The following is a 24505-nucleotide window of genomic DNA, read 5'->3' as shown; positions in this document are numbered from 1 at the left end:
TGTGAGATCAACGCATCATCAGGTCGGTGCCGCTGTTCCAAACCTCTGCTGCTCCTCACCTGTAGTTACGGTGCAGCTCCATCACTCTCTCCTCCAGCTCGCGGGTCTGGTTGGGCGCGAAGTGGAAGTCGTTGACGTAGTCGGGGCCGTGTTCTTCAGGCTCGTAGTCGCCGAGCTCAGCCTGAACGGTGTAGGAGCCCAAAAGGGCGTGGGTGACAAAAGAACAAGGAAGACGCCCAGACAGGATGTCATCCCTCAGCTGCAGGCACAGGTAGTACCTGTAAACCAGGAAATGACCACTTTCATAGTCAACAGAGAAACTGTTTTTCAGTTCCTGGACATGAACTTTAGACGTTAGACCCACAGGGACATAAATCAATCATAAAAGAAGAGTGCTAACCTGCTAGAAAACCCAAAATAACTCTCACAGTTAGCTTACAAAGGATACATAGCACAACCTCGAGGTTATATCAGATTTGATGTGGAGTAAACTTGCAGCTTATGGGCAGGGCTCACCTGGTGATGTCTTCGATGAGTACTGACGGGTCTGGAGGGTAGAACTTCACCGAAAAACCGAAGATCCAGGAGCCGGCTGAAGGCAAGTCACCAACAGGGAGGTTTTAGAACAGATGTTTTTCCTGTGCGAATTGTTGCAAGGCGTGCGTGTGTCTTTTATTCTTACCACGAATTTGCTTTTTAATCTCTTTGGAAGGATCCAACCAGTTCTGAAAGGGAAAAATAAACATGAAAAATTATCTTCAAATTTAAAACCTACTGTCCCTGTCTGTGTTTTAGGTTCCTGATGTTGAAATGCTGTTAGATGGCCGACAGAAAAAGGAGTTTTAGGCTGTATTATTGAGGCTAGTGTTGGGTTCTGGGAGCTTGGTTACAGTTTTCTTCCTGCAGGGGGCGTGGTGGAGCTTTTCCCCTGCCACAGCTGGAGCCGCAGGCCATCAGTAATCTAGTCCCCTATTTAAAGGCTGTACTCCTGTTTCCAGGGTTGGAATGTTTTGTCCCTTCTGTGAAACCCCGACTCTTTGTGATTTTGCCTTTTGTGATTTTGCCTATTGTGATTGGACTATCGTGGTGAGTTTGGACTGTTTGCTGGATTACCTCCAATTTTTCGTTTTTCGGACACCACCCTCCACTGTGTGCTGCCTGCTTTCGGGTCCTGGTACAACTGCTCCTAACAGCTGGAAGAGCCAGCTGATTCGGGGTGCCTCTGTTTAATGTCACTGGAGTTTCACAGCGCATCGTGCACGTTTTGGACGGCTTTTAAAAGGTCACCCAGTTTAATCAGCCTTTAAACGGTTAAATACTATACGCACTACTCTCACCAGAAGTGATTTCATATGGATTAAAAGGGCAACAGGGAAGAGACGGCAGCAGGATAAAGGCTGTTTTGTTTGTGAGGTAATTGGCATTTCATGAATGTCAAGAATCGTTATGGCAACTGGGACAGGTTACATCGCGTATTTGACCAGCCCCCTGCTGGTCAAATACTGAACTTAAACGTGCACGTTATATTTTATCCAACACCCAACTCTGGTCCCAGAGTTGAAGCGCTTTGAAAAGACTCCAGCCAGTAGTTTTAGTGGTTCCATCGATGGTTTTGTGATGCTGCTGGTTCCAGCACTAGTTTTGGCTTTACCAGTATCTCACAACTCTGAATCTTCTCATCCAGGTTCTTCAAATGTCTGCCTCTGACACTTTGGCACTTTCTAGGAGCTGAATGACGTCTTGGATCAGCAGAACCATGCTCTCCTCTCCACCAGCCTCTCCTTTGACACCATCCTGAAGTTGCCATGTAACCTGGCTTGGTTGCTAGGCTGTGAGGTTGCTTCAACAGCTCTGTCAGTGGAGGAGGTCGGGCAAGGTCATCTGACCATCTTCTCAGGTCCAGGAAGATTCATATCTGAGGTTCCCGGACAGTTCACTGACGATGTCACAGGGAGGCTCCAGCCCCTCCTTTGTTCAGTCCTCTGTTTTAGAGGTGAGATCATTGTGAGGATCTTGGCTGCAAATTTATTTCCCTGCTCTCTCAGAGAACCTCATCTAACAACCGTTGCTATGGGTATACAAGTCAGACCTTTCTTTTGAAGAGTTTTATCTGATTTTTTTATGTTTGGCGCATAGCTCTGTCGCACATTTATGCCTACCGAGGCTAGAATGATTGAATTTGTGTTGTGTATTTATGGCAGAAAATATTGAATATTTCCATTTTTGGCCATTTGACTTCATGAATTTATCAAAAACGCAAGTTTAATAGAAACTCACCAGTAGCATTTAGGGCCGTCCTAACGGTACCATGCTGCATTTAAAATTGGATTTAAAACAGTGCAGATTGTCGATGTACCCTTATGATTTGGTCCTGTTCCAGATCTACACTGAGTGTTTGTGTGTTTCTGTGTGTCTGACCTTGGAGTTGTCCGTGTCCTGGAAAGTCAGGCCAAAGTAGTCTCTCTCCAGCAGGTTCAGATGGCCACACACCATGTCCAGGAGGGTCTGGCCTTTGGCAAATTTCTGTTACACACACACACACACACACACACCACACACACACACACTTTAAGTGCCTTTAGGAGTGGTGTTCTCCTGGAAATCAGAGCCATAACAGATTGTTATTATTGCAGCAGATTGTTGCCCCTTTTGTCCATCTTTTCTCTTGATGATAACTGCGTAGCTGATGTCCAGACGAGGTTACAACTCTTTTTTTTGTCCACCACATCGAACAACATGCCGCACTGGTATATAATTATGTGGCCTGACGGACAGCTGGACAAAGAAGTCTGAGAAAAATCAGGGACGTCAAGGAGGTCCATGCTGTCGTCCTCTGTGCCGCTGATGAGGAGCAGCACTCTACCGTTCCCTTCCACATCAGTGGTGTTTAAAGGCCACACCCATTTTCCATCAAGGCCCTCAATGAGGACTCTGTGGGTTGCAGGGCTGGCCTTGGCAAATGCCACACACACACACACACACACACACACACACGCCAGATTCATCTCCGAAGGAAACCTGGCTCCAATGGTGGAAAACCAACCAAGTGGCTGTTACCATGGAAACCCATCTAATAGGTCCCTTCTGTTAGTGCCTGTGCCCTCTCACTTCCTCTGTCTCTGCCTACCGCGAGGCTGACACAAAGCCGTGTTCACGGCGCTTTGCAGAGACGATGTGCATTAATGAACTGTTAATAACGTCTGAATTCAACCAGTGAGAGGTCAGGCTCAACGTGGCTGCAGGAGCGAGAGCAGCGTGCTGATCAACAGCCGGGGGCTGCTTCTGGCTTTCCCCTTTTTAAGGGGGAGGGCATTTATTTGATTTTCCGGCATCTCAGGTGGTCGCCCACAGCACGAGAACCAATTTGGAGGCTGCTTGATGAGATTTCGCCGTCGCCCCGATCGGCTCCAATCAGGCTCCCGTCACTAGTTCTTCGGCTGATTGTGTTAACAGACATTTGTGTGTCGTCTTAGAAATCCATTTAGCTGATCACCTCAGCCATGCAAACACGGAGAGAGGAGGGAGAAATCATGAAGCTGTTCGGGCGGCTCTCTAATCTGTTGGGGCCTCATGGTTCCAGAATCTACTGCAGTCTAGCGTTAATTTACAGTCTTTTAACCTAAATAACTTGGAAAGCAAAGGTCAGGTCAGTAATTGCGAGTCAATATAATTGACAGACTCCTACAATTGATTCAATTTTTCCAGTCTCACAAGGCATATTTATACACCAAATCCGACTCGTGATTTCCTTAGAAATACACCTGCATCCCATGGTCGATAGCGCCTGCTCCTCAAAGATGAAGGTCCTCCTTTTTTCACTGCCTCATGTCGCCCTCAGGTCTGAAGCTTTCTCTGCACTTCAATTCTGGTATAAAGCGGTTGGGGAGGCAAAGGCTCATATAGGCTATTAAACTGGGAATAAATTCTGCAAAATACACAGTAGGCAAACACATATTATCGCCTCCGCTCCTCTGCAGAGGGAGCTCAGACCAGGGCCCTGTATCATAAATCTTTCATTCATCTTGTTATCCGCGTGAACACATGAGCTGCAGATTTATAGGCCGGAGTTTTTCCTCTTCAGAAGTAACCGTCACACTTAATCCTTTATAGTTTCAAACATATAGCTTCTTTTCTGCAATCTTCCTGCTTTTGGCTGCATAAATGTGGTAAACTATGCAGAACTTTCACTGTAAATCCTAATCAATTCACAATCAAGCAGTCTCTGCGTGTCACTGTTTCCTACTTTTCTTTGATTTGTTAGGCATCACTCTATACAGTACATGAAAGACTTGCGTTCCGGTCCGAAGACAAAATCCGGCAGGCGTGTGCAGTTGGATAATGCAAGTCATTTAGCCACAGTGGCGTTACTTGTGTTCTTTCTGCCAGTTTTCCCCCTCAAAACCAGTGCTGAAGCTTGTGAGGCTCCCTGGCGCTTACGTGTCAGCGAAGACTGGCATGACACCTCGCACGTGACACCTGTTATTTTAGCCAAAAGATTCTTGATGCTCGATGACACATTTTTAATGAAGCGTTTTCTCAGGTCTTAATCCCAATAGCATTGGCTAACCAGTGGATACATACATCTGCGCTGATAGCACCTAGAATTAAAGGCGCCATTGTGGTTTTGAGGAGTTAAGTCGTTACAGATCCCGTAAACACTCAATCCCCTCCCCAGAGAGGACACATCAGGTTTTTATGACAGAGGCTCCTAAATGCTGCCTGTCTGTACGTCTGAGTTTCATCTTTAAGGACTCAAGAGATGCTCCTGCTCATGTGACTGCCTCTGCTACAGAACAGTACTGTTTATTGCCTTTTTTGAAATGCTCAGGCTATTTGACAACAAGTTTGTGGCGCTAATGCACCTGTAATGTGAAGTCCACAGGGCCTCGCGCACAGACGACACCTGATGCATTTTGTATGTTTCATTTTCATCTTGATTCCATCTGTGCCGAGTTTTCATCCATCCATCTTCCATTAACCACCGCTTATTTCAGCAACTTATCCTTCAATCAAGCTCAAGCATATGTTTTTAGATCGTGGGAGGACGCTTGAGGACCTGGGGAAAGAAAAAAACCCACGCAGGCAGGAAGAGTTGAAATCAAACTGCAACTGTGCTAAACATGCTCCAGTGTGCAGGAATCCAGTTCAACCAAATGTGTGTAGCTTTGTAAGAAAAAAAAGAGGAGAAAAATGCACGAGGTTTATTACTTCTGCTAATTTGTGAGTACATGTTCATGAAAAGCGGAGCTACCAAGGGTGAGCATACTAACTGACCCCAGGTTTTTGAAGGATTTAGTATGTTGGAGTCAGGATGTGGCTGTAGCTTTAGTACTGGACAAAAATGCACTGCGAGCGATCAATATCTATAAGGTTGCATCTATATGGGGGCTCAGCGTGGCCCGCTTTGCTTTTACCGTCACGGCCCGCCCGCTCAGTCCACAACACGAATGTAATTAAAGTAATGATTTCACTGCGTCCGTCACTCTGTCGCTGCCCGCCTGCAGGTCCACCACAGCCGTCCTCTCCATGGTATCTCCAGCTCCTCCCCCACGCTCTCCGCCTTCTTCTCATCTCCTCTCCAGCCATTCTATTCTCTGTTCCGGTCAAACCTAAGAGGGTCCATCTGTCAGTTGTAAAGATTTCCCGTCAAAGCCCCATACCACTACTGTCACCGTGCAGGTGACATATGTGTGTGCATGCGTGTAACCCAGGAACAAGGACGGACTGCAGGGAGGGGCGGCTGTATGAGTGTGTGCATGCAAGCATGTGGGCGGGAGCATTTCCTTGCTCATTGGTTCCAGGGAGTGAAAAATGCCGGGTCAGGTTGGAGGCAGAAAAGGCATTAAAGGGCTGAATGAGGTCAAATGGATCTTTCCAGTCACGCATCACATTCCGTCGGCACCGGCGGCCAGTGGGCTTCCTGCGCCAGGATCTGGACACATTCTAATGATCATGGCAAAAAAAAGGCTCTGGGAATTCACCTTTTTTTCCCCCCTTACACACACAAAATCACACAGCGTGACCACACGTGGACGACTGGGGGGTGATCGTGTTTGCTGCTTGTTCCGTCCAACCCCCACAAGCCTGCGTCTTACTCTGCTGATCTTGCTCTCAAGCAAACGAGGCGATGTCCCTCGGAGATTTGCCGATTCAGCAGCCCTGTGCAACAGCGCTGTTTCTAATATCATGAAAATTCGCATTTTGATGCGGCCTGGTTAAAAAAACATTGCAGTCTATGAAGCAACATGAAAATAAGAAGCCGCGCTCCTGAGCTCCTGAGACGCAGCTTCGGCCTTGCCTCCGGTTGGAACAACATCCTTTAAATCACACTCAAAATAAATGGAACCTCTAGGAAGAGTCATCCGCCACGGCAACTTCGTCTAGATGGTTCGGATCAACCTGGACCACTGCATATTTCAGATACACAACCGAAACTCTTGGACTGTTCCATCCCCGCTTTCGGGTCCGAACAATTTGCCAAATACCACCTAACCCCTCCAAAGCCCATCGGACATGAGATCTGCATCCGCGTCGACCACGGATGGTGGCTTCTCTGCCCGGCGGCATCTGTGGAGTGAAGCGGGCATGAACTTCCTGTCTGGTGCAATCTGCTCGGCACAGACTGGCACAGCTTCCATCAAAACAACAAACGCGGCACGTGAACCCTGTCATGGACTCGGCTGGTGAATGAGATGAGGCAGATCAGCTCTGGTTGCCATGGAGCAGCCGTGACGTGACAAAGGTGCATCAGGAGGAAATTTGTAGCGAGTGTGGTACAATGTGTTAGCACACCTCAACTGCGGCCTCGTAGTCTGATCCATCCAGCAGACCGACTTTAACGGGGACGGTCTTCGGCCGCTTGTTGGATTTCTGGGGGGATTTGGAGGCTTTGCTGGGGGTCTTCTCAGAGCTATCATCCTCCCCGTGGTCCTCTGGAACCTGGAGACAAAAAAAACATTTATTGAGGCTTAATTTTAGATGGTAAATCCTCCAAGTCTACAGTGGCACCATGCAGCTACACTCAAGAGATTTAAATCTCTTATGGTGAAGCTATTAAATACATGAGGAGGTGGCGAGGAACTACAGGACTGTTGTCAGCGGCGGAGCCGACCTGGTCGGCCTGATTTGTTTGCAGTCAGACAGCTAAGTGCTTGAGCCCTCTGTTAAGTTCTGATTGGCCTCTCAGGGGATGAAGATGAAATGATGATGACGCAGTCGGAGGAAGCAGCCACCACCACTGCAATTGTGCTTCCGCCTCCAGCTTTAGATGTCAACTTCCTTTCATGAAAAGAAGAAACTGAGCATGAAGATAAACACAATGAGGATTTAAATCGATAATGTTGATAATCAATCTTTATTTATATCGCGTCTTTTACAATCAGAATTGTTTCAAGGCGTTTTCCAGAATCCCAGGGCCTGACCCCAGACAAGCAACAGTGGCAAGGAAAAACTCCCCTTTAACAGGAAGAAACCTTGAGCAGGACCAGGCTCATGTAGGGGGACCCTCCTGCTGATGGCCGGCTGGGTAAAGAGAGCTGGGAGAGGGAGAGGGAGAAGGAGGAGAGGAGAGGAGAGGAGAGAGAGGAGAGGAGAGGAGAGGAAGAGGAAGAGGAAGAGGAAGAGGAAGAGGAAGAGGGAGAGGGAGAGGAAACCATGACCCACTGGGGTGACAGAGGCCTGTCAGGTGATCATGTTTCCAGACCCCTGCAGCCTCGGCCTATAGCAGCATAGCTAAGATGTTAACCTAATGATTAGACGACCCTCTAAGTATGATAATTTGTCTGTCTATGATAATAACTGGAACTACAGAATTAGTAACAATAAGCTTTTTCAAAGAGGAAGGTTTTAAGTCTGATCGTAAAAGTAGCAATGGAGTCAGCCTCCCATACCTGGACAGGGAGTTGGTTCCATAGCAGGGGGGCCTGGTAGCTAAATGCTCGGCCCCCCATTCTACCCCTAGAAACTCTGGGAACCACAAGTAGACCAGCATTCTGAGAGCGGAGCGGTCTGTTGGGTCACTAGCTCCTCCAGGTAGGATGGAGCTAGGCCTCTGAGGTCAAAAGAAGGGTTTTAAAAATTATTCTAAATTGAGCAACGCCATTACAGAAGTTATCCAGGACTTTATGTCTTTAAGACAGGTCTGGAGCTTCACTAACTTCTCTGTCTCCTCTGGTTTCATGGATAAATAAAGCTGAGTGTCATCAGCATAACAATGAAAATTTATCCCATGCTGCCGAATAATGTTCCCTAAGGGAAGCATGTACAAGGTGAAGAGGATTGGTCCAAGTACAGAACCTTGAGGAACTCCATGGCTCCAAGATCTTGGATTTCTGAATTAGCGATGACGCCTCAGAAAAATATATGGGGCTGAAGGAGTTTAAGGGCTCATTGGAGAACCTGATAAGACCAAGAGCTTTTGCGTTGATTACATGATGCAGCCTATTCATCTTTTCTTTTGGACGATGTACATACGTAGGGATGTAGGACGTGGAAGCATCAGGTCTTGCCTTGGTAAACACCTGCAGTCTTGGCGTGGCCAATGTGGGAGCTGTTAAATAGGCTTCACGCTGCTGCTGTCCTTCGTTTACTCCCCATTTTTGTTGTACTTTGTCTTCCGCTCATGTTCTGATTTTGCCACTTGTTTGTTCCACCATTTGCCACTGATTTCATGTCATGTGACACATGTGCAGTTGTTAGACATGAAATTAAGCTCGACTTACTAATTCCATATTTGAGGAAAGAGATATTAGTTCTAAGATGGTTCTGAAACACAGATTTGTTCTCTTTAGAGTATTACTGCGGATGTGTCCCATGTAATGGAGACAAAGAGAGGCAGTTAGCTTCCATGCAAGCCGAAAACCCGTTGGGTCAAATGATCTATAGCTGCTGTGGATCCCACAGAGCTCCCACCTGATTGGCTCTCCTGGCGTCACCCTCCATCGCGCTCTTCATTTCCCCGGCTGAAGTCTTCTCTGTTGTCATTGAAATGGACTGCAGTCCTGCAACCACAAGCACACAAATTCAGTCAGCATCTAATTTGTTTCTAGAACCAAGGAGGAGCTTCTGCCGCCACCCGTCCACCCAAGGATCCCTCACAAATCTGACTCAAAACAAGCAAAACATTTTCCTGTCTGCGGACGGCACAAATGACATTTTATAGTACTGGAATGTCTGCAGGACAGGGACGCTGGTGACACCACATCAGATTGTTTTGGTACAGAAAGCGTCTCCATTGTGGGAGTTTTTTAAAAGGATCCCGAGCTGCAGATGTGGGCCGAGCGGCGGCGGCGGTGCGCAGCCCGTTGCTTCGTCATTTATGCAGAGCTGCTGAATGAGTGCGAGCGAGGCGGCGCGGCCTCCCACAGGAGCACTCTGGCTGACGAGCGCTGCCTTCAGGAAGCTCTTTTCTCACACCAGCAAAAGCGATGGCATAAATCACATCTGCCAAAGAGCCCTGCGGCAGTGCGGAGATGGCAGGGCGCCGGGAGGGGCGCGAGATGACAGCGAGGGTGGGAGCACGTTGGGAACGGGACGCGGAGAGCAGGGAGAGGCATGAGAAATATGAGACTATACAACAGTGATATAATATCCAGGTGAGCTGGACTCTCAGCCAGGTAGAACAGACAAATCTCCTGGGTGGGTTCACGGCCAAAACAGGTTTGAGCTGGAATTTTCAATGAGACATTTCCTTAGTGGCGTCAAAATGCAGCATCAGAGTTTCCTGAGAATAGCTGGACTGGGTAGGAATGCATTATTGAGGTGTTCCCTTGTAAATTTAATTCAATTCCCTCAAGTCCGCTCTGTTTTTGCAACATTGCCATGTTCAGCCTCCCATCACTGGTGTGCTGGAAATGCAAATCTAAAAGCTTAGAAGATGTCTGAGGTTGTGTCTCATGAAAATCATTAAAAAGCCACCAAATAACGAAGGACAGGATGCTGCCATGGTGGAGAAGGTGAACTGGGCATGTGGGCACTGCCGTCTTGTTCCATCAGAGTCTGAGTGTAGCTCAGAAAAGCTGCAGCGTCTGATTCCACGTGCACACGTCTGCACACCATTTCTGGCATTCAGTAATGAATTCCAGTGCACCCGATCTGCCCCAATGAGCTTTTTGCAGGGTTCTACAGTGACTGATGCAGCATGTAGTTTTCAGGCATAAAGAACTTGTTGTTTGGTTGATTCCTGCCACCAGGGGGCAGACAGTGTAGCGTTTCCCGTCATGCACCGTGTCATGCTTAAACTTCTACCACTTGACCAGCAGGTGGGGCCAAATCTTACAGCAGCATATTTTCCGCATGTTAAAATTTCTATCTATCATCAAGTTTCACTCCAGATTTTTTTCCCCTATAACCCACAAAGCTTCATCATATCAAGAAAGTCCTAAGGTTAATGAGAAGTGGGATTAGTGAGGTGGGAACCTGGGAGGTTCTGGTAATAAAAAAAACATTTTCCAGATAAAACATCATGAGGGAAAAGCCAAATAAAACTGGACTTTATTCTGATAACAGTGGGGAATCTGTGCACCTGCAAAAGTTTCATTAACACTTTGCCCCAAAGACGAAGCCCAAATAAACAAGTTCCCTTCAACCAGCTGCCTTTTAACAAGCAGTGGTTCTGGAAGTGAACGTGTCACAGCTTTCATGACAGGTCAGCCCGCCTCTGCATAATGAGCCCGATCAAAGAAGAGAACATCCTGCATCTCAGGATGGCTGCAGATGTCGCACCGGGCGCGTCCAGTCGCCACAATTCTGCTGATTCATTAATTAGCCTGGTTAATAACTATCATCCCTTTATCTCTGCGTTTTAACGGTGCTTTTGGAATAACAGAAAGAGGAGTGTCAGTATTTTATGTCCTTATATATACGCTATAAACCAAGCAGCCATTTAAGAGCGGTACCTTTTTGATGGGTGGGTCCATACGTGACTCATGTTTATGCAATGCAGCAAAGTCACACTTAGACAAGGACACTGTTGAATTTACATAAAGGCTCGTATGAAGTGGACTTGGAGGGTCAGCCGGTGCAAAACACTGACTGATGATGCATCGCCAACAATCAGCGCTGACCTGCTTCTCTAGAAATAAAGCAGCACATTTCAGGAGAAGACTGAGTACTGGGCAGCATCAGACCAGTAGACCTATGCACAAAACACTGGGAACACACACAGGCCATCAGTCATCAAAATTCACCATTAAGATTTACTTGTTTTAGAAGCTGCCATCATGTGTAAATATGCCTTGTTGTCTTCCAGTTGCATGGCCTGGACGTGGAAGGTCACAGTTTTGTGGAGAAAAACTAAACCTTTTGTGAACAGCTGACAAACATTATGATATTAAGGTTCCATAAATACCACAGTGAGACATGATGGAGATGCTCAACGTGCTCCTTCTCTGAATGTCAGAGAGTCCAACCAGCTGCTGAACACTCTTTACAATCATCTCTGGCTCGGAAACTTCACACAGCAAACATCAAGTGAGTTCTCTGTGAGGGAAATGGTGCTCGGAACATTGTTTGGAATCAAAGACTTCCAAAAATAGATATTTTATCTGCATGAGGGCTTTAGTTAAATATGTGGTTGCTCTACATTGTTCCAATGAAGTGAAGTAGATGTAATCTTCTATCGGATGGTCATTAAATTAAAAACACAAGTCGTCTCTAGAGTCACAAGATCCGAAACGATGACAATACGCACAAGGTAACGGCAATATTGAGGGTTTGAAAGTCCATCTAGACAAACTAGGAGGAGTCACAGAAGCTCCACAGTCCCTCTGCAAATTTAAGATCTCATGAGGATGATGCGTCGCAGGACTGTTAATGAAACACAAACAAACAGGATAAATCACGAGTTCATTAAAACTGCAAGCTAGTGGAGCAAAGATGAAACTGTGTGTGTGTGTGTGTGTGTGTGTGTGTGTGTGTGTGTGTGTGTGTGTGTGTGAGTGATAGGCGAGTAGCAGTGATCAAATCAGAATAAACCAGTGATGAGAGGAACTGTGAGGTGCCTGATTCCACACACCACAGGAGCTGCATCTATTTAGATACGTACACACAAAAAATATATAATAATATTTATAATAACTACTTTCTCAAAGGACCCCCCACCTCCCCAACCACAATCTGCCCGTTAGAAAGAGGTCACCTGATAACCATCTTGCCTCATGGACCAGAGCAAAACCTGAAACCCATCCAGGCCATTCAGTAAGAGGACATGGTCATTTACTGCTCCTGCCACCAGAGGATACAGAGGGCCGGCGGTTTATTAATGTCAAACTCCAGCCATTAATAAACCGCTAACACGGACCTGAGTGCTACAAGCTGCTCATTTTCATCTTTTTAAATGTCTGCGCTGCCGTGACACAGCTTGTGTGCGATTCCACACATTTACACGAAGTAGTAATCATTTATTTTAGTCACGCTGTGCCTGCTGGTGTTACAGTTTTACTCATCCCATTAGCATTTACCTCCACCTCTGAGGCCAACTGGCTGCATTATCAACATGACCCGTGTGGATCAGATGTTTTTCCCTGTTAGTGGCATGAAAGAAGACGACACGAGTGCATGGTCACAGGTGTCAACTAATATTAGAGCTACAGTCGGTCTGTTGGGCCATTTATACCAGGGATGATAAACTTTGCGCAATATTACAGAAAATAAACCCTTAATGAGTGGCAGCTTTCACAAATTGGGCATTTTAAGCTGCAAACATCCCAAAAAGACCCTGGAGGGACTGATGAATACTCCTGACAAAAGATCTAAAAATCTAAATCTGAAAATCTGAAGACGGATAACAGCAACTCGGTCGAGGGATCGAAGGATTCGGTGGCGGGACTTGTGCTGCGAGACGAGCCTAGAACGTGGACGCTCACAAATTAGTGGAGTTAACCGAGCACAGCCACGGGGTCTTTCCCGCTGCATGATGGGAGTGGAGACGGCCGGACAGATAGTGGGGAAGAGTGTAGAGTTTCAGAGTAATTCCGCATAAACAACCATCCGAAAGGGTCATTTGCTCAGCCACGGTGAGGCCACGCGGAGGCTCTGGAACAGCACCGCCGACCAAAGGCGCGTCAGAATGCCCGCTGCCCTCGATGGAGGGCTGCAGAAAAACGCTCCAGCGCCAAACGCCCGTCCTCCGCGGCAGATAAGCTGTCCGATAATAACAGGACTGATGGCTGAAGAGTGATGTGGACGAGGCGCCGCTCCCTCCAACCACTCGTCTCCGTGTCTCCTCTCCTACAAACGGCCTGTCAAATTCCTTCAGGAGCCCCCCCCAAACCCACCCAAAACAAATTGATGGATCATCAGGCAGGTGTCAGTTTCCCAGAGGCCCACCGTTCATCAGCAGGGGACGCCTGACAGCGAGACACCAATATTTCAGCAGAGGCTCTGCTTGTGCATCCCGGGGGGGTTCGGCATACAAGCGTCCATGATAGCAGTGTCAAGTGTCCGCTTTCCTCCAGAGGACGCGGAGCAAAAGAAATAAATAAGCAAAGGCTCCGGCGCTGTCGGAGAAAAGGGGAGCGAGGAAATCAGAAATCCGCTGTCATCCAACGCGAAGCTTTGCCAGAGCTGCGCTTCAGACGGCAGCGAACGTTTCATTTCACGAGATGAAGCCCAAACGGCCCAGTCACGGTACCAGGTTCTGCAGCCAGGAACACGCAGGACGCGTCCTCGCTCTGATCCCTCGGCCGCGTTCTTCTGCACCTCTCTCTCGCCATAATTAGGCCATTGGTTCGTTCGGGTTTTTTTCCCGGTTTGCACCGACCGAACCATCTGTCTTCAGCAGGATGCGTGGGGAGGTTGTTCTCCTCTGAATCTGGGTCTGCCAGAATCACAAACGAGCCCTGCTGAAAACGTTTGAAGGTAATTGGGCAGGTTGGCTACAACAGTGGCTGTTTGGTGCTCCTGTCTGGGTTAATGGACCTCCGCGGTTTCTTTGACTGGAGATACAACCAGGCTGGTTCTGATCACTAGATCAGTTCAGCACAGAGACACCAGAACAAACCAAATGATGCTGCTTTCTTCTTCAAGTCGCGTTTAAATGCATTTCTGAAATGAGATGATCCGAAAACTCTGATTTACCCATTTCAGCCTATTTATCAGACTTATTTCATACATATAGAGACTCAAAACAACTTCCAGGTATTTTCAAAACTTCAGTCTGGTCTTGGTGAACACGGAGCTTAGCGCTAGCTAATGTGGGAGCTAACAGCGCAGCAAAAACAGGCCTTGTTTATGTTTGTTTTCTTTTGTTATATTTCAACACACACAGCTGTAAAATAACAGAATGGATCAGGGATACTTGCACAAATATGACATTTTTGGAATTGGATGATCAAATTTTTGATTTTTGTGCAGAATTTTCAGACATTAGCCACCAGGGGTGCAGTTAAAACTTATCCAGCCTCAGTCTATATGATTATGAGTACGATCAGCAGGGAACAAAAAGCAAGGATATCATGTACTGTTATCATGACGCAGGTTTTTAGGTTTAATTATCTAACATAACAGCGTATCATCTGTATGCAGGCGGTAATAAACCTCACAATAGCTGTGAATTATATTATCATCAGGCCGGGGACAGCCACCGTTATTAAGCCTGCCCTCATGATAAAACTCTGCTTAAAAAAAAAAGACATGCTATATTAGATCTAATGCCACCCAGTGTTCCAGCCAATCGTAGAGCTTCCCTCAGTGTTCCAGCCAATCGCAGAGCTTCCCTCGGTGAGCCATCGCATTTCATCATGCAGCTCTGTCCACATCTCAGTTTAGCAATCAGTGGATTCCTCCTAATGGCTGACAGCCCGCTCCATCAATCCCGGCCAGGGAAACAGGTGACCGTGGGGGCTGGGAGAGAGGGAGCGGTGCAGTCACCTTTTATCACACATGCAACCTTTAGCGGGCTGCAGCGATGAGTGTAGACTCTCTCAATTCTGCTGCGAATCAGGTCACTCCGGCCCACCGAGGCATCATAGAGGGAAAAAAAGGGGTTTTTATTTCTCTATATATCAGGACCTCAGAAGACCTCTAAGACCCCATAGGTCAACCAGCACTTAGCCAACAACATACCATTATGGTCTGTCTGATGATGATCTAAACAAGATGTTGGCTGAAGGTGTGGTAAAGGTTACACCAGTGATCAAATGTACAGAAAAAACATGATTAATGGCTCAAACGTGCTTTAATGTAAACTCTCAGGTACAGGTAACGTGAACATGATCTAAACATGCTTGGCCTTCCAAATAAAATGTAAACTGACTGTATTTTAACATCTAAATCCCTGTGATCAAACCAGGATGTCTTTTATTGTGATGTATTTTATTGTGAAAGCCAACCTCTGTCTGACAGTGGAGGATTCTTTCAGGGCCCCGCCTTTGAGCACGTTAGGCCGTGATTGGCATGTTAAAAGATGGAGGTTAAATGTTTGAAATGCACCAGTTGGGAGAAGCCCAATAAACTGCACATATATACGTTGTACATATAAGCAGGACCTGAATTGATACGTCTGATGAGTGTAAGGAAAATGTGCACACATTGAGACGGTATGAGTGGATAACATCAGGAACTCTGCCTGCAAGGCTGCACTTCTTTAAAAATAATTGAGTGTCACCATTAATTATGTCTAAAGCAGACACTCTTTTTTGATGTGCGGTTGCCATGGAAACAGCGCTAAACATGGTCTGTCAAACATGTCAAAGGATAATAAAGAACGAGCTGGGGGAACAAAAAAGAAAAAAAACAGTAAAACAGCCCGGAGGCATCACTTTTTGTTCGTCGGTGTGCGCACTCAAGAATGAGAGGTGGGAGGTTGGCAAGCCGAAGGTGACACAAAGGAGGCCGTGGCGGTAGGTGGAGGAGAACGATCAACAGATTTACACACACGCTGGTGTCGACGGGGAAGGAGAGCGGCGTGGAACCAATCTCAGGCTCAGGTTACACCCACGGATCGCTCTAACTGTAGAAAATGATCAAAGCCAGACCTGCCGAAGGCTAAACATACTAGCATAACGGACGCTTGCTAATTCTGCCCAAAACCTGCTGCATGTGTGGACTCCTTCAATAGAAGTGGGTTTCACTGGTTTGCATCCTTCCAATGGTGACTTTTCTGGTTTAAAGAGGCTTTCAGTGGTTTTGCCGACCATTAAACTCAATAAAAACACCCATAATCCACCTGTGACTACAGCCGCTCGCTCTTTCCTCCTAAATCATCTCACTCGTGTTGCTCCTGCACACGGGTGCATTGTTGTGTGACAATAACGCGCACAAGCTGACCGCATTTTACGCCGTGAGGGGCGGCGAGCTACTGCAGTGACGTCAGTACGTCTAAGCTTTCACAGGGAAAGATACCACATGTTTAAACACTGTGGGTTGCTATGGCAATGTGAGCTAATTGACTCTATCAATAGTTGAAGTATGCGACTCCTCTGTAAAACAGGTATTCAAGCATATTCGGAGTTTAAAATACAACAGAGTCGGCCGTGCATTCAGTGGCTAAAAAAAGCATCCCCTGCCCCAGGTTCACCAGCAAACTTTCACTTTATCATCCCACTTTTTAAAGTCTCAGTTTCCATCCGGCCCAGTGATTAATGTCGCGTCAGATGACCTGAAAATGGGACGTCCCGCTGAGCTCGAAACGAACGCAATCACTCGTGACGGTGATGCAAAAAGTGACACTTTATTAGGCGGCGTTATCTCTAACAGCTCTGAGAGCTCCTCTTAGTTCTGAGCCGCTCCAGTTTATCTGGGGGAGAATTCCAATTTGGCTGCGGACGGACCGCTTGGCCCCGCTTCAGGGGGCTAATACAAATTGATCGGAGCACGTCTCCACAGAGGGCTTGTGAGATGAGGCTCCCTCACAACAAGCGCGACCTTTGCCCTGCCCCTGGACAGGCGTCCGCCCTTGCTGGTGCTTCTTTGGAGCGGCACGCAGGAATATCTCTCACAGCGCTCCATGGTTCATGTTGGGTTGTGATTTCATCACTAAATCACCTGCGATGGAGCCCTCTGGGCTCCTGACACCTCTGAGGAACCAGCCATTTCACCCTTTTTTCCCCTCCCGCAGCTGTTTTACAAAACACACACCTGAACAAAGAAGCAGCGGCCTCGAGAGTGACGCCGCTCTGAGCTCGCGCACGTCGGGGAGAGAGCAGGTTGATTGGTGAAAAATCCAGCTGGAGGGTGAGTGGAGGGCCGGAGGAGCGGGTGGGCAGAAAGACGGGTATCACATGCTAATTTGCCTTCTCCTTGAGTCGATATGGCTCCACAAATTGGGTCTGCTGGAGAAGCCCGGGGGCAGCAAAGGAGCCGGATACACAGACTGGCTGTGTGTGAGGAGGATGAGGGTGAGGAGGGGAACAATGGGCCAAAGATGCTGAAGTATGGCCACACTGTTCAGCCCAGTAAAGTTTTCCTTTGTTGCACCCTAATTCTACTTTTGAAAGAGCCTTACAGACGGTTTACGGCAGTGATTTACCCTGAAAGAAGCTTTTTTTTTTAATGCAGCTTCTTAATTTCCTAATAACCAGGGTCCCCACGCTCAGGCAAGCCTCTTATTTTCCTAATTGCCCCCAGCTGCCTGCATGAAGCACCCACGCCTGCGCCCTGTGCCACACCCGTGACAATACACTCCATCTCCAATTAGCTCATCCCGTTCAGACCAGCATCAGCTGTTAGCCTGTAGCTTCACGCAGACAAACCGCACGCTGCTGTGTCCGTGGGAAGGCTTTGACCGGGTGCCGCCTCTGCGGGCTGGATGTGAGCTCCAGCCGGGCGGGCTGGAGGACGCACCTGCCGCCTCTGAATGCTGGGCCTCGGCGTGCGCGAATGAAAGCATGTCCCTATTGCTCTCTGCTTATTAAGGCTTCCCGCCGACGATGTCGGTGCCATTAAAAGCTCAGCGGTAACACCCTCTCCGTCCGTCTGGAAGCGAGAGAGAAGGCGTCTCAGCGGAGCATCTTCAAGCGCGAAGATGCTCCGCGGCTCCCTTCATCCAATGTCACAGGAGCCGGCAAGAGCAGAGCCCGCACCTGTTCCGCTGTCACCCATGGAGGGACAATTAAAAAAGGAGAAATCCCTACCTGTGATGTCCCGGGAGTCACGCTTTTCTCCCGGTTCTGATCATGGAGATGGCAGCAAATCTGAACGACGAACAGCGCCACAGCCGCGTCTGGTTCCTGCGCAGCGGGAGAAGCAGCTTCGCGGAGAGGGGACGGCGCACAGGCTCCGGCCGGCAGAGACGGCGCACGGTCGGGGAAGGGCCGGGAGCAGGAGGGGGGGGCGGAGGGGCGTTTTCACCGAGTGAGCGGTGGGAACTCCTAACGTCGCGCGTGATGAGGAGCGCACACGACACGCAGGACGCAGCGTCTCGCATCACTGCCCCCAAAGGAGATTTTAGGTTTTTAAAAATATATATATAATAAAGGAAATAAATGAGCACCACGTGCATTTATAATCATCAAAAAAAAAAAAAAAAAAGAATGGATCAAGGACAGAGAAAAATGTGTCCAAGAGGCTGCAAATAAAGATTTATCCGTGAAGGCAAGGCGACTTAAGCAAATGAATAAGGAAATCAGTAGTTCTGATTGATAATGGAAGGAATGGAAAATCAGTTCCATGTTTCTACTGGTGACTTATGGGTGACCCCATCCCCCCATCCCGCTATATCACCCAATCTGTATCCACAAGAATCTACCTGCTTCAGACGGTCTCTTCCAGGATGTTCACAAACGTGCAATGAAAAATACCAAATTCTAAAGACGTTTGGAATTCATTTACATGAAATACAACCGATGTTTGAGCCCCTAATTAGATAAATATCTGAATTAGTCAGTGAGAATGTTACTGAGAAAATCACATGTGCCATTCTGTCCACACGGTGGCAGTCGTGTGCAGTGTTCATCATCGGTCCATATTAATCACTCCTGTCAGATCGTGTTTATTTCGTTTTTAGTTTCACTTTAATGCTGTCGGGCATGGAGGCAAAAGTTGAGGCCCTTGCGAAAGTAGGAATGTTTTTCTATTTGAAGGAGCATCATGTCCAAACAAAGCCGCCTCTCTCCTGATCAGGTGTTCAGGATGTGACACACTCCAGTCCCTCTGAGTCAGGACCCTCGCTTAAGCCTGCCACAACCATTTGGCAGCAGCAACTCTTTTGTAATTGACTGTGATCCACATGTGCTGGGCTGTTTTAACATGTAAACTAATAAAGCATAAAGGTCTAAATTAATTATAAATTTAATTGGGGAGAGGGAAGTCTGTGCTTCTCTTCGTAGGCTGCTGCCCCCGCGACCCGACCCCGGATGGATGGATGGATGGTCTAAATCAGTGCTTCTCAATTATTTTCTGTTACGCCCCCCCTAGGAAGAAGAAAACATTTTGCGCCCCCCCCCCCCCCCCCCCCCCCCCCTCCCCGCCGTGACTATAATTAGTATCATTTGTCTATGAAATTGTTATAGACCAAAGCGGGATGATTGTTGCCAATATTCGGCACGTTTTTGCCGAAAAAACTCAAGCGGCTGATCAGCGTGACTGGGGTGTAATGTCTTTAAGTGAGGGTTAGGGTTAGTGTTAGGGTTAACCAGGGTTAGGGTTAACCAGGGTTAGGGTTAACCAGGGTTAGGGTTATCAGCGTGACTGGGGTGTAATGTCTTTAAGTGACGCCTTCATTTATTTGGCTTCATGCTGTCCTGCCAACATTTTTAGACACAGTAAACACACCGGTCTTTCCTCGTCTCCCACCGTAGTCGCAGTGAAGCCAAGCGCTATAAATGCTTCGTCATATTTCCTCGTCTTAGCTTTCGGGAGACTTTCGTTTGTCTCATTATCTCCGTCTCTCTCCGCCTTTCTTTTCATCACTGTTAAGTATTTTTTCATGCTGTCTCTTGGTGGTTTGTTCACTGCACTTCCTATCTCTGTGGTGTGTGCGCGCGGGATGTGCAATTACACTTTATTCTAGTACGGCAAAAAAAAAAAAAAAAAAAAAGTTCTCCGGGGTCACACGCGCCCCCCCTGGCATCGCCCCACTATTTGAGAAGCGCTGGTCTAAATTAAAGGCTGAGTTTGATTGAGGATGTGGTGGATGATGTCATCTATTTATTTAATGGAAATGCATATTAGCCAACATTAAATCTTCACAACTTGCAGCAGGCAATGATAATATAATAATAATGACACTAGTAATGACAGTAGCTAACATTCACATCTGATTTAGTTTCAGGTTTAAACTTAGAGTTTGTGTTGTGTCAGACAAGTTAAAGTGGATGATATGATATTCAGAAGGAAGAGGACGTGATGCCTTCGGTGCTCTGTCTGAATGATATTCTTGTTTGTACCTGCGTGCAGTTCAGTCAACAAGACATATGTTTGAGATCCCACGGAGCCTTTCAGCAGCTACTTTTCCTGGCTCCAGGACAGAATAATCACAGACCACAGAGCAAATAAACCCCAGAGACGCTCCAGTTAACATAACTCTGTCTTTTGCCAAAGTGAGAACAAAATCCAGGTCATAGGTCAAAATATGACAGGACTCTAAGCTGTTCTGTTAAAAAAAATAGTGCAGAATGGAGCGAACTTTATTAATAAGGACAGGAACTGTTGTGCTGACTTCACATTACAGAAAAAGAACAAGACGGTCGTATAAAAATGACCTAAATGTGTAGTTAAACAGGCAAAAAGTTGCAATCGCATGACCAGAATAGTCATTAAAGTCCTCAAACCAACTTTTGAAAAAAAGAAATCAGCCTTTCGTCACCATGATGCCTGACAGGTAGCACATAACAATTAAGCACCTGGTTTGGCAATATTTGCTAAAGCTAATGGGCTGATGACATCTCCTCCGCAGCCGAGGCTTTCAAGTGCAAACTGTGAAACTTTGCTTACTTAAGATGGGCGGGCAGGAGTTCTGTTCATCAGTACAATAATATTAATGTGAGCTCAGTGGCCGCTCCGCAGCAACAACACAAACGCCTATACAATGTAACAGTGGTGAGTCAGCACAGCTGGATCAGACTGCAGCCGCCTCCGTGCCAAAGCAGTTAAAGCCCTCCTGTCAGGTGTCGATCGGACACCTGCCGAGCTCACAGTTCTGCTCCTGCAGCAGCTGGGTCTCTGTCAGGAGTCCTCGCTGTCATCAGGGACAGACCGGAAGCTGTCTGTCAAACACTGGCTCGTCTTGGAACCCTTTTTACTGCATTCCTGTTTTAAAAAAGTATTACATTTCTATTTATTTTTAGCCAGCATTGCTAACAATTACGCCACTGATGAACCAGTGCCATGCGCTCCTACCCCACAGCTATAAATAGTATCAGTATCCATAGGAAATCCATACCTCTGAGGGAGCTGAGCAACCGCCTTCTTCCCTTCACTCACATCCAGATGAACTCCAGGCACAAACACCCGCAGGGTGACTCAGCGCCGGCTGCTGCCGGGGTCGAGGATCAATCAGAGCACCGTCTGATGAAGCCTGAGTCAGGAGCGTGTTCAGACTCCGATGGCGGCGCACGCAGGCACGCAGGGCTGAGTCAGGGACGGAGCTCATTCACACAGGTCTGAGTGCAGTTTGGAATCCACAATGTCAGCAAACTGGAGAATGTGCATCAGTCATCGTTGAGCCACCTTCAGAGGCGGACTCAGACTGTGTTCCGCTCCACAGGTCATCATTGACTCCACACTGAGATAGCAGAGAAGGTCAAACCGCTGAGCGACCTCACTTAAAGGGGGCTGTGCTTTCAGGAGTGCTGTGCTGTGGATACACGCTGGAATTTACTTTACATGGTTCCCTCCAGAAAATAACACGAGTGACCTCGGTGCACTCTGCTTGCTTCTCACTGACATCTGAAACCCTTCCATCTGCACAGGCCGCTGACCTACACCTATCCGCCCTGGGCCCAGTGATTTGTGGTCGGCATGCTGAAAACCACGATGGTGATGGGCAACTCCGAGCGCGTGTGAGGTGAGCAGTTTAAAGATGATTTGTCACAGGTCAGCTATGAGGAAGCCAGACAAAGAGGACGAGAAAAATCATGAGGTGCCAGAGCATGTTCATTTCCAAACAGCTGTTGATAGCTGAGTGGACACATGGGGGGGTTTCAGTGATTGGACTCTTGACCATTAATCCATCTGGATTAATTATTAATGTGTTGATTGACCTATTTTATTTGATCGTTCGCTCACTTTGAGAGCTTTTGAAAGTGGCTGTGTTGAAAGAGACAGGCCTGAAACTGCAGCAGACACTGCCTCTAGAGGCGGAAACTGGCATTGCGAGACAGAGCAAAGCTGAGGCTAATTAGCTGGCGTGTAATAGATCTCTGTAACGCTATACGTTAATGCCTTTACACCACTGCCAGAGTTGTTTCTCTAGATCCTGTTAAGACCATTAATGTTCATTTGAACAATCCCAGACCCTCTGGCTGCCCTGAAAAGTTTAAATGCTTCAGGTTGTCCGGGGTAATTTAATGTGAGACCACTGTGCCTACAGCCAGACACGGAAAAATGGCCTTAACATCTGGCTCTCAGTGAAATGTTATTCCTCCATATGGCCACAAAATATACACTGGCAATATCAGAGGATGTAAACTCCAAAGAATTCCAGCCATTTGACATTAAATGATTTATTTGCAACATCCCAGGATACTTTAAGCACCCGAAGACGTCTCTGTTTTCAGGGTGGGACCTGCAGGCAGACACATTTCAAAATGAAACATTACTTGATGAAAATAATCAGGTTTTCTCTCAGATATCCGTGATGGCGCCCGCTGGAAGGATGAGAGAACTATAAAAAATACTGTTATAAGGCCGCTGCCCAATAAGGATAGAGAGATGCTTGTTTTTTTTAAACCCTTTCAAACCGAAACCTGGTTGGGTTCTTCAGCTCAGAACAACCGCTGGAATATTTGTAATTTATTGGGGCTCCTTCTTGTGTCAGTTTCGTCTATTTGCAGATCAGACAACGGTGTTGCCTCCGTCCAAGACTGCAGCAATTCCTCCCTCGTGTGAAGTCGGTCCAGACTCTGGATGCCAATCATGCACTCGCTCACTTCTTCCTTGGATGTGCATGTTAGGAGCAGTTCAGGTAAAGGGCCAAAGTTTTTGTTAGGCAGCTGAATGTGGAAAAATAACACCAGGTGTGGGTTAGCTCAATATGAACGTATTATTTGGTTCCGTACTTCCTCTTTGGAGATTATAATAAAAAGGTGATGATCAGGGAGACAGTTTTAGAATTAAGGCCCCCACAGTGGGCTAATCCTGCCGCTAATGTGGCTAACACTGTGCCTAGCCATGGTACAAATGTGAGGGATTCCCATTCACCATCCAGTTCCAGTGCAAATGCTGCAATGACACTTGACCCACCATCGTGGATAATGTGTGAGCACTCCACAAGGGCTCCACGGGGGAGGGGGGGTTCTGAGGTGAATGGTCCCAATGATAAGAATGGTAGTAAAGGAGGTTCAATAAGGAGGAAGAGAGCATTTTAGCGTAACAGCTAACAATAGCTTCTCCCAGTTGTAAATAGTTATGCCAGTAATTGTTCCTTAATGTGTTGTGAGTGTTTTAGTGGATGAATGGACAATAGTGGTGCTAAAAGGCAGCGTTGTGCTTATGGAGACGGCCTAGCATAGCCATGTGTAACATATGTTTCATATTTCAGCCTTATCTTGACTGTAAACCTCGGCCCTCTCGCATCCACATGTGCTTTGTTAGCATGGTTTATCAAACTCAAGCTCCTTTTTTTTCTATCTGTGATTTGACGTTGCTCCTCGTAAGGAGCGCTTACACATAGTCCACATGAATCTATTTACGTTGACATTTTGACAGTTCTGTCTATCACATGAGATTGTTTATTCAGTCGTTGCCACATTTGTCCGTTCTCAACAGACGTTTCCAGCCATCTGGCTCAGCTTTTCCCAACTCGCGTCTCCTGTGACCACCTGAGAACCCACTCTCTACGTAAATAAACACATTTCACACCGCTGCAGGCTAGGGACACTTCCACAGCCAAATGTTGAGGTTTGCTGGCTGGATGGCCGCGTTTCCTCTGACTTAAATTAAAATCTAAACAAAAGGAAAGGAAAAAAAAAGCTTGATAGAATTTTGGACGTGTGCTTTATCGCAACTTCTCCTGTAGACACAATGGCGACAGCTAACAGTGAGAACCACGACTTCCGTGACGACAAGCAATACAGCGTCCAATAAAATGAATAATTTAATGTAATGTAGAATTAACTTGATGCTGGAGTCACTATTTTAGGATTCAGTAGTTGATTTTGTATTAAATCAATGCTAATTACAGCCCTTCTACTGTTCTCGCAGCAACAAGGCCCCGAGTGTGACTCCAACTCAGGACTCTCATAAAGAGTGAGTGTGTGCGTGTCCCTTGATGGACCGGTGACCCGTCCACGCTGTCCTCCTGTCCCCCGACACCCAGTGACCCAGTGACTGCGGGGACAGACTCCGGATCCCGACAGGGTAGCTGCTGAAACAGCCCAAGGTGTCCAACTGAATCACGAGCAACACG

General features: G+C 47.2%; 1 protein-coding gene and 1 long non-coding RNA gene across 14 annotated transcripts in view; one reads left to right on the top strand and one right to left on the bottom strand.

Annotated features, from left to right (window-relative positions):
• Window positions 1–18370, bottom strand: part of si:dkey-178k16.1 (band 4.1-like protein 1) — a 29262-nt gene extending 10892 nt beyond the window's left edge. For 3 of the 13 annotated variants that reach the window (XM_057040371.1, XM_057040375.1, XM_057040370.1), the window contains exons 1-7: window positions 13275–13695; window positions 8911–8999; window positions 6793–6939; window positions 2419–2523; window positions 683–725; window positions 517–592; window positions 60–278 (exon numbers count right to left, since the gene is read on the bottom strand). In XM_057040371.1, the coding sequence (XP_056896351.1) occupies window positions 60–278; window positions 517–592; window positions 683–725; window positions 2419–2523; window positions 6793–6939; window positions 8911–8999; window positions 13275–13296 (701 nt within the window). In that variant the 5' untranslated portion in view covers window positions 13297–13695. Of the gene's footprint in view, window positions 1–59; window positions 279–516; window positions 593–682; window positions 726–2418; window positions 2524–6792; window positions 6940–8472; window positions 8797–8910; window positions 9000–12863; window positions 13240–13274; window positions 13697–18071 lie in introns of those variants that run through there. The other 10 variants (XM_057040369.1, XM_057040374.1, XM_057040380.1 and 7 more) reach the window with 8 other exon arrangements.
• Window positions 18371–21575: 3205 nt separating this feature from the next.
• On the top strand, window positions 21576–24174 carry LOC130530103 (uncharacterized). The gene is made up of 3 exons (XR_008951743.1): window positions 21576–21943; window positions 22916–23062; window positions 23866–24174. It is a non-coding gene; the product is annotated as an uncharacterized LOC130530103 (long non-coding RNA).
• The last annotated feature ends 331 nt before the right edge of the window (window positions 24175–24505 follow it).

Source organism: Takifugu flavidus, chromosome 8, assembly GCF_003711565.1.
Source record: "Takifugu flavidus isolate HTHZ2018 chromosome 8, ASM371156v2, whole genome shotgun sequence".
Lineage (NCBI taxonomy): Eukaryota > Metazoa > Chordata > Actinopteri > Tetraodontiformes > Tetraodontidae > Takifugu > Takifugu flavidus.
This window is presented reverse-complemented; position numbering and strand designations above follow the sequence as displayed.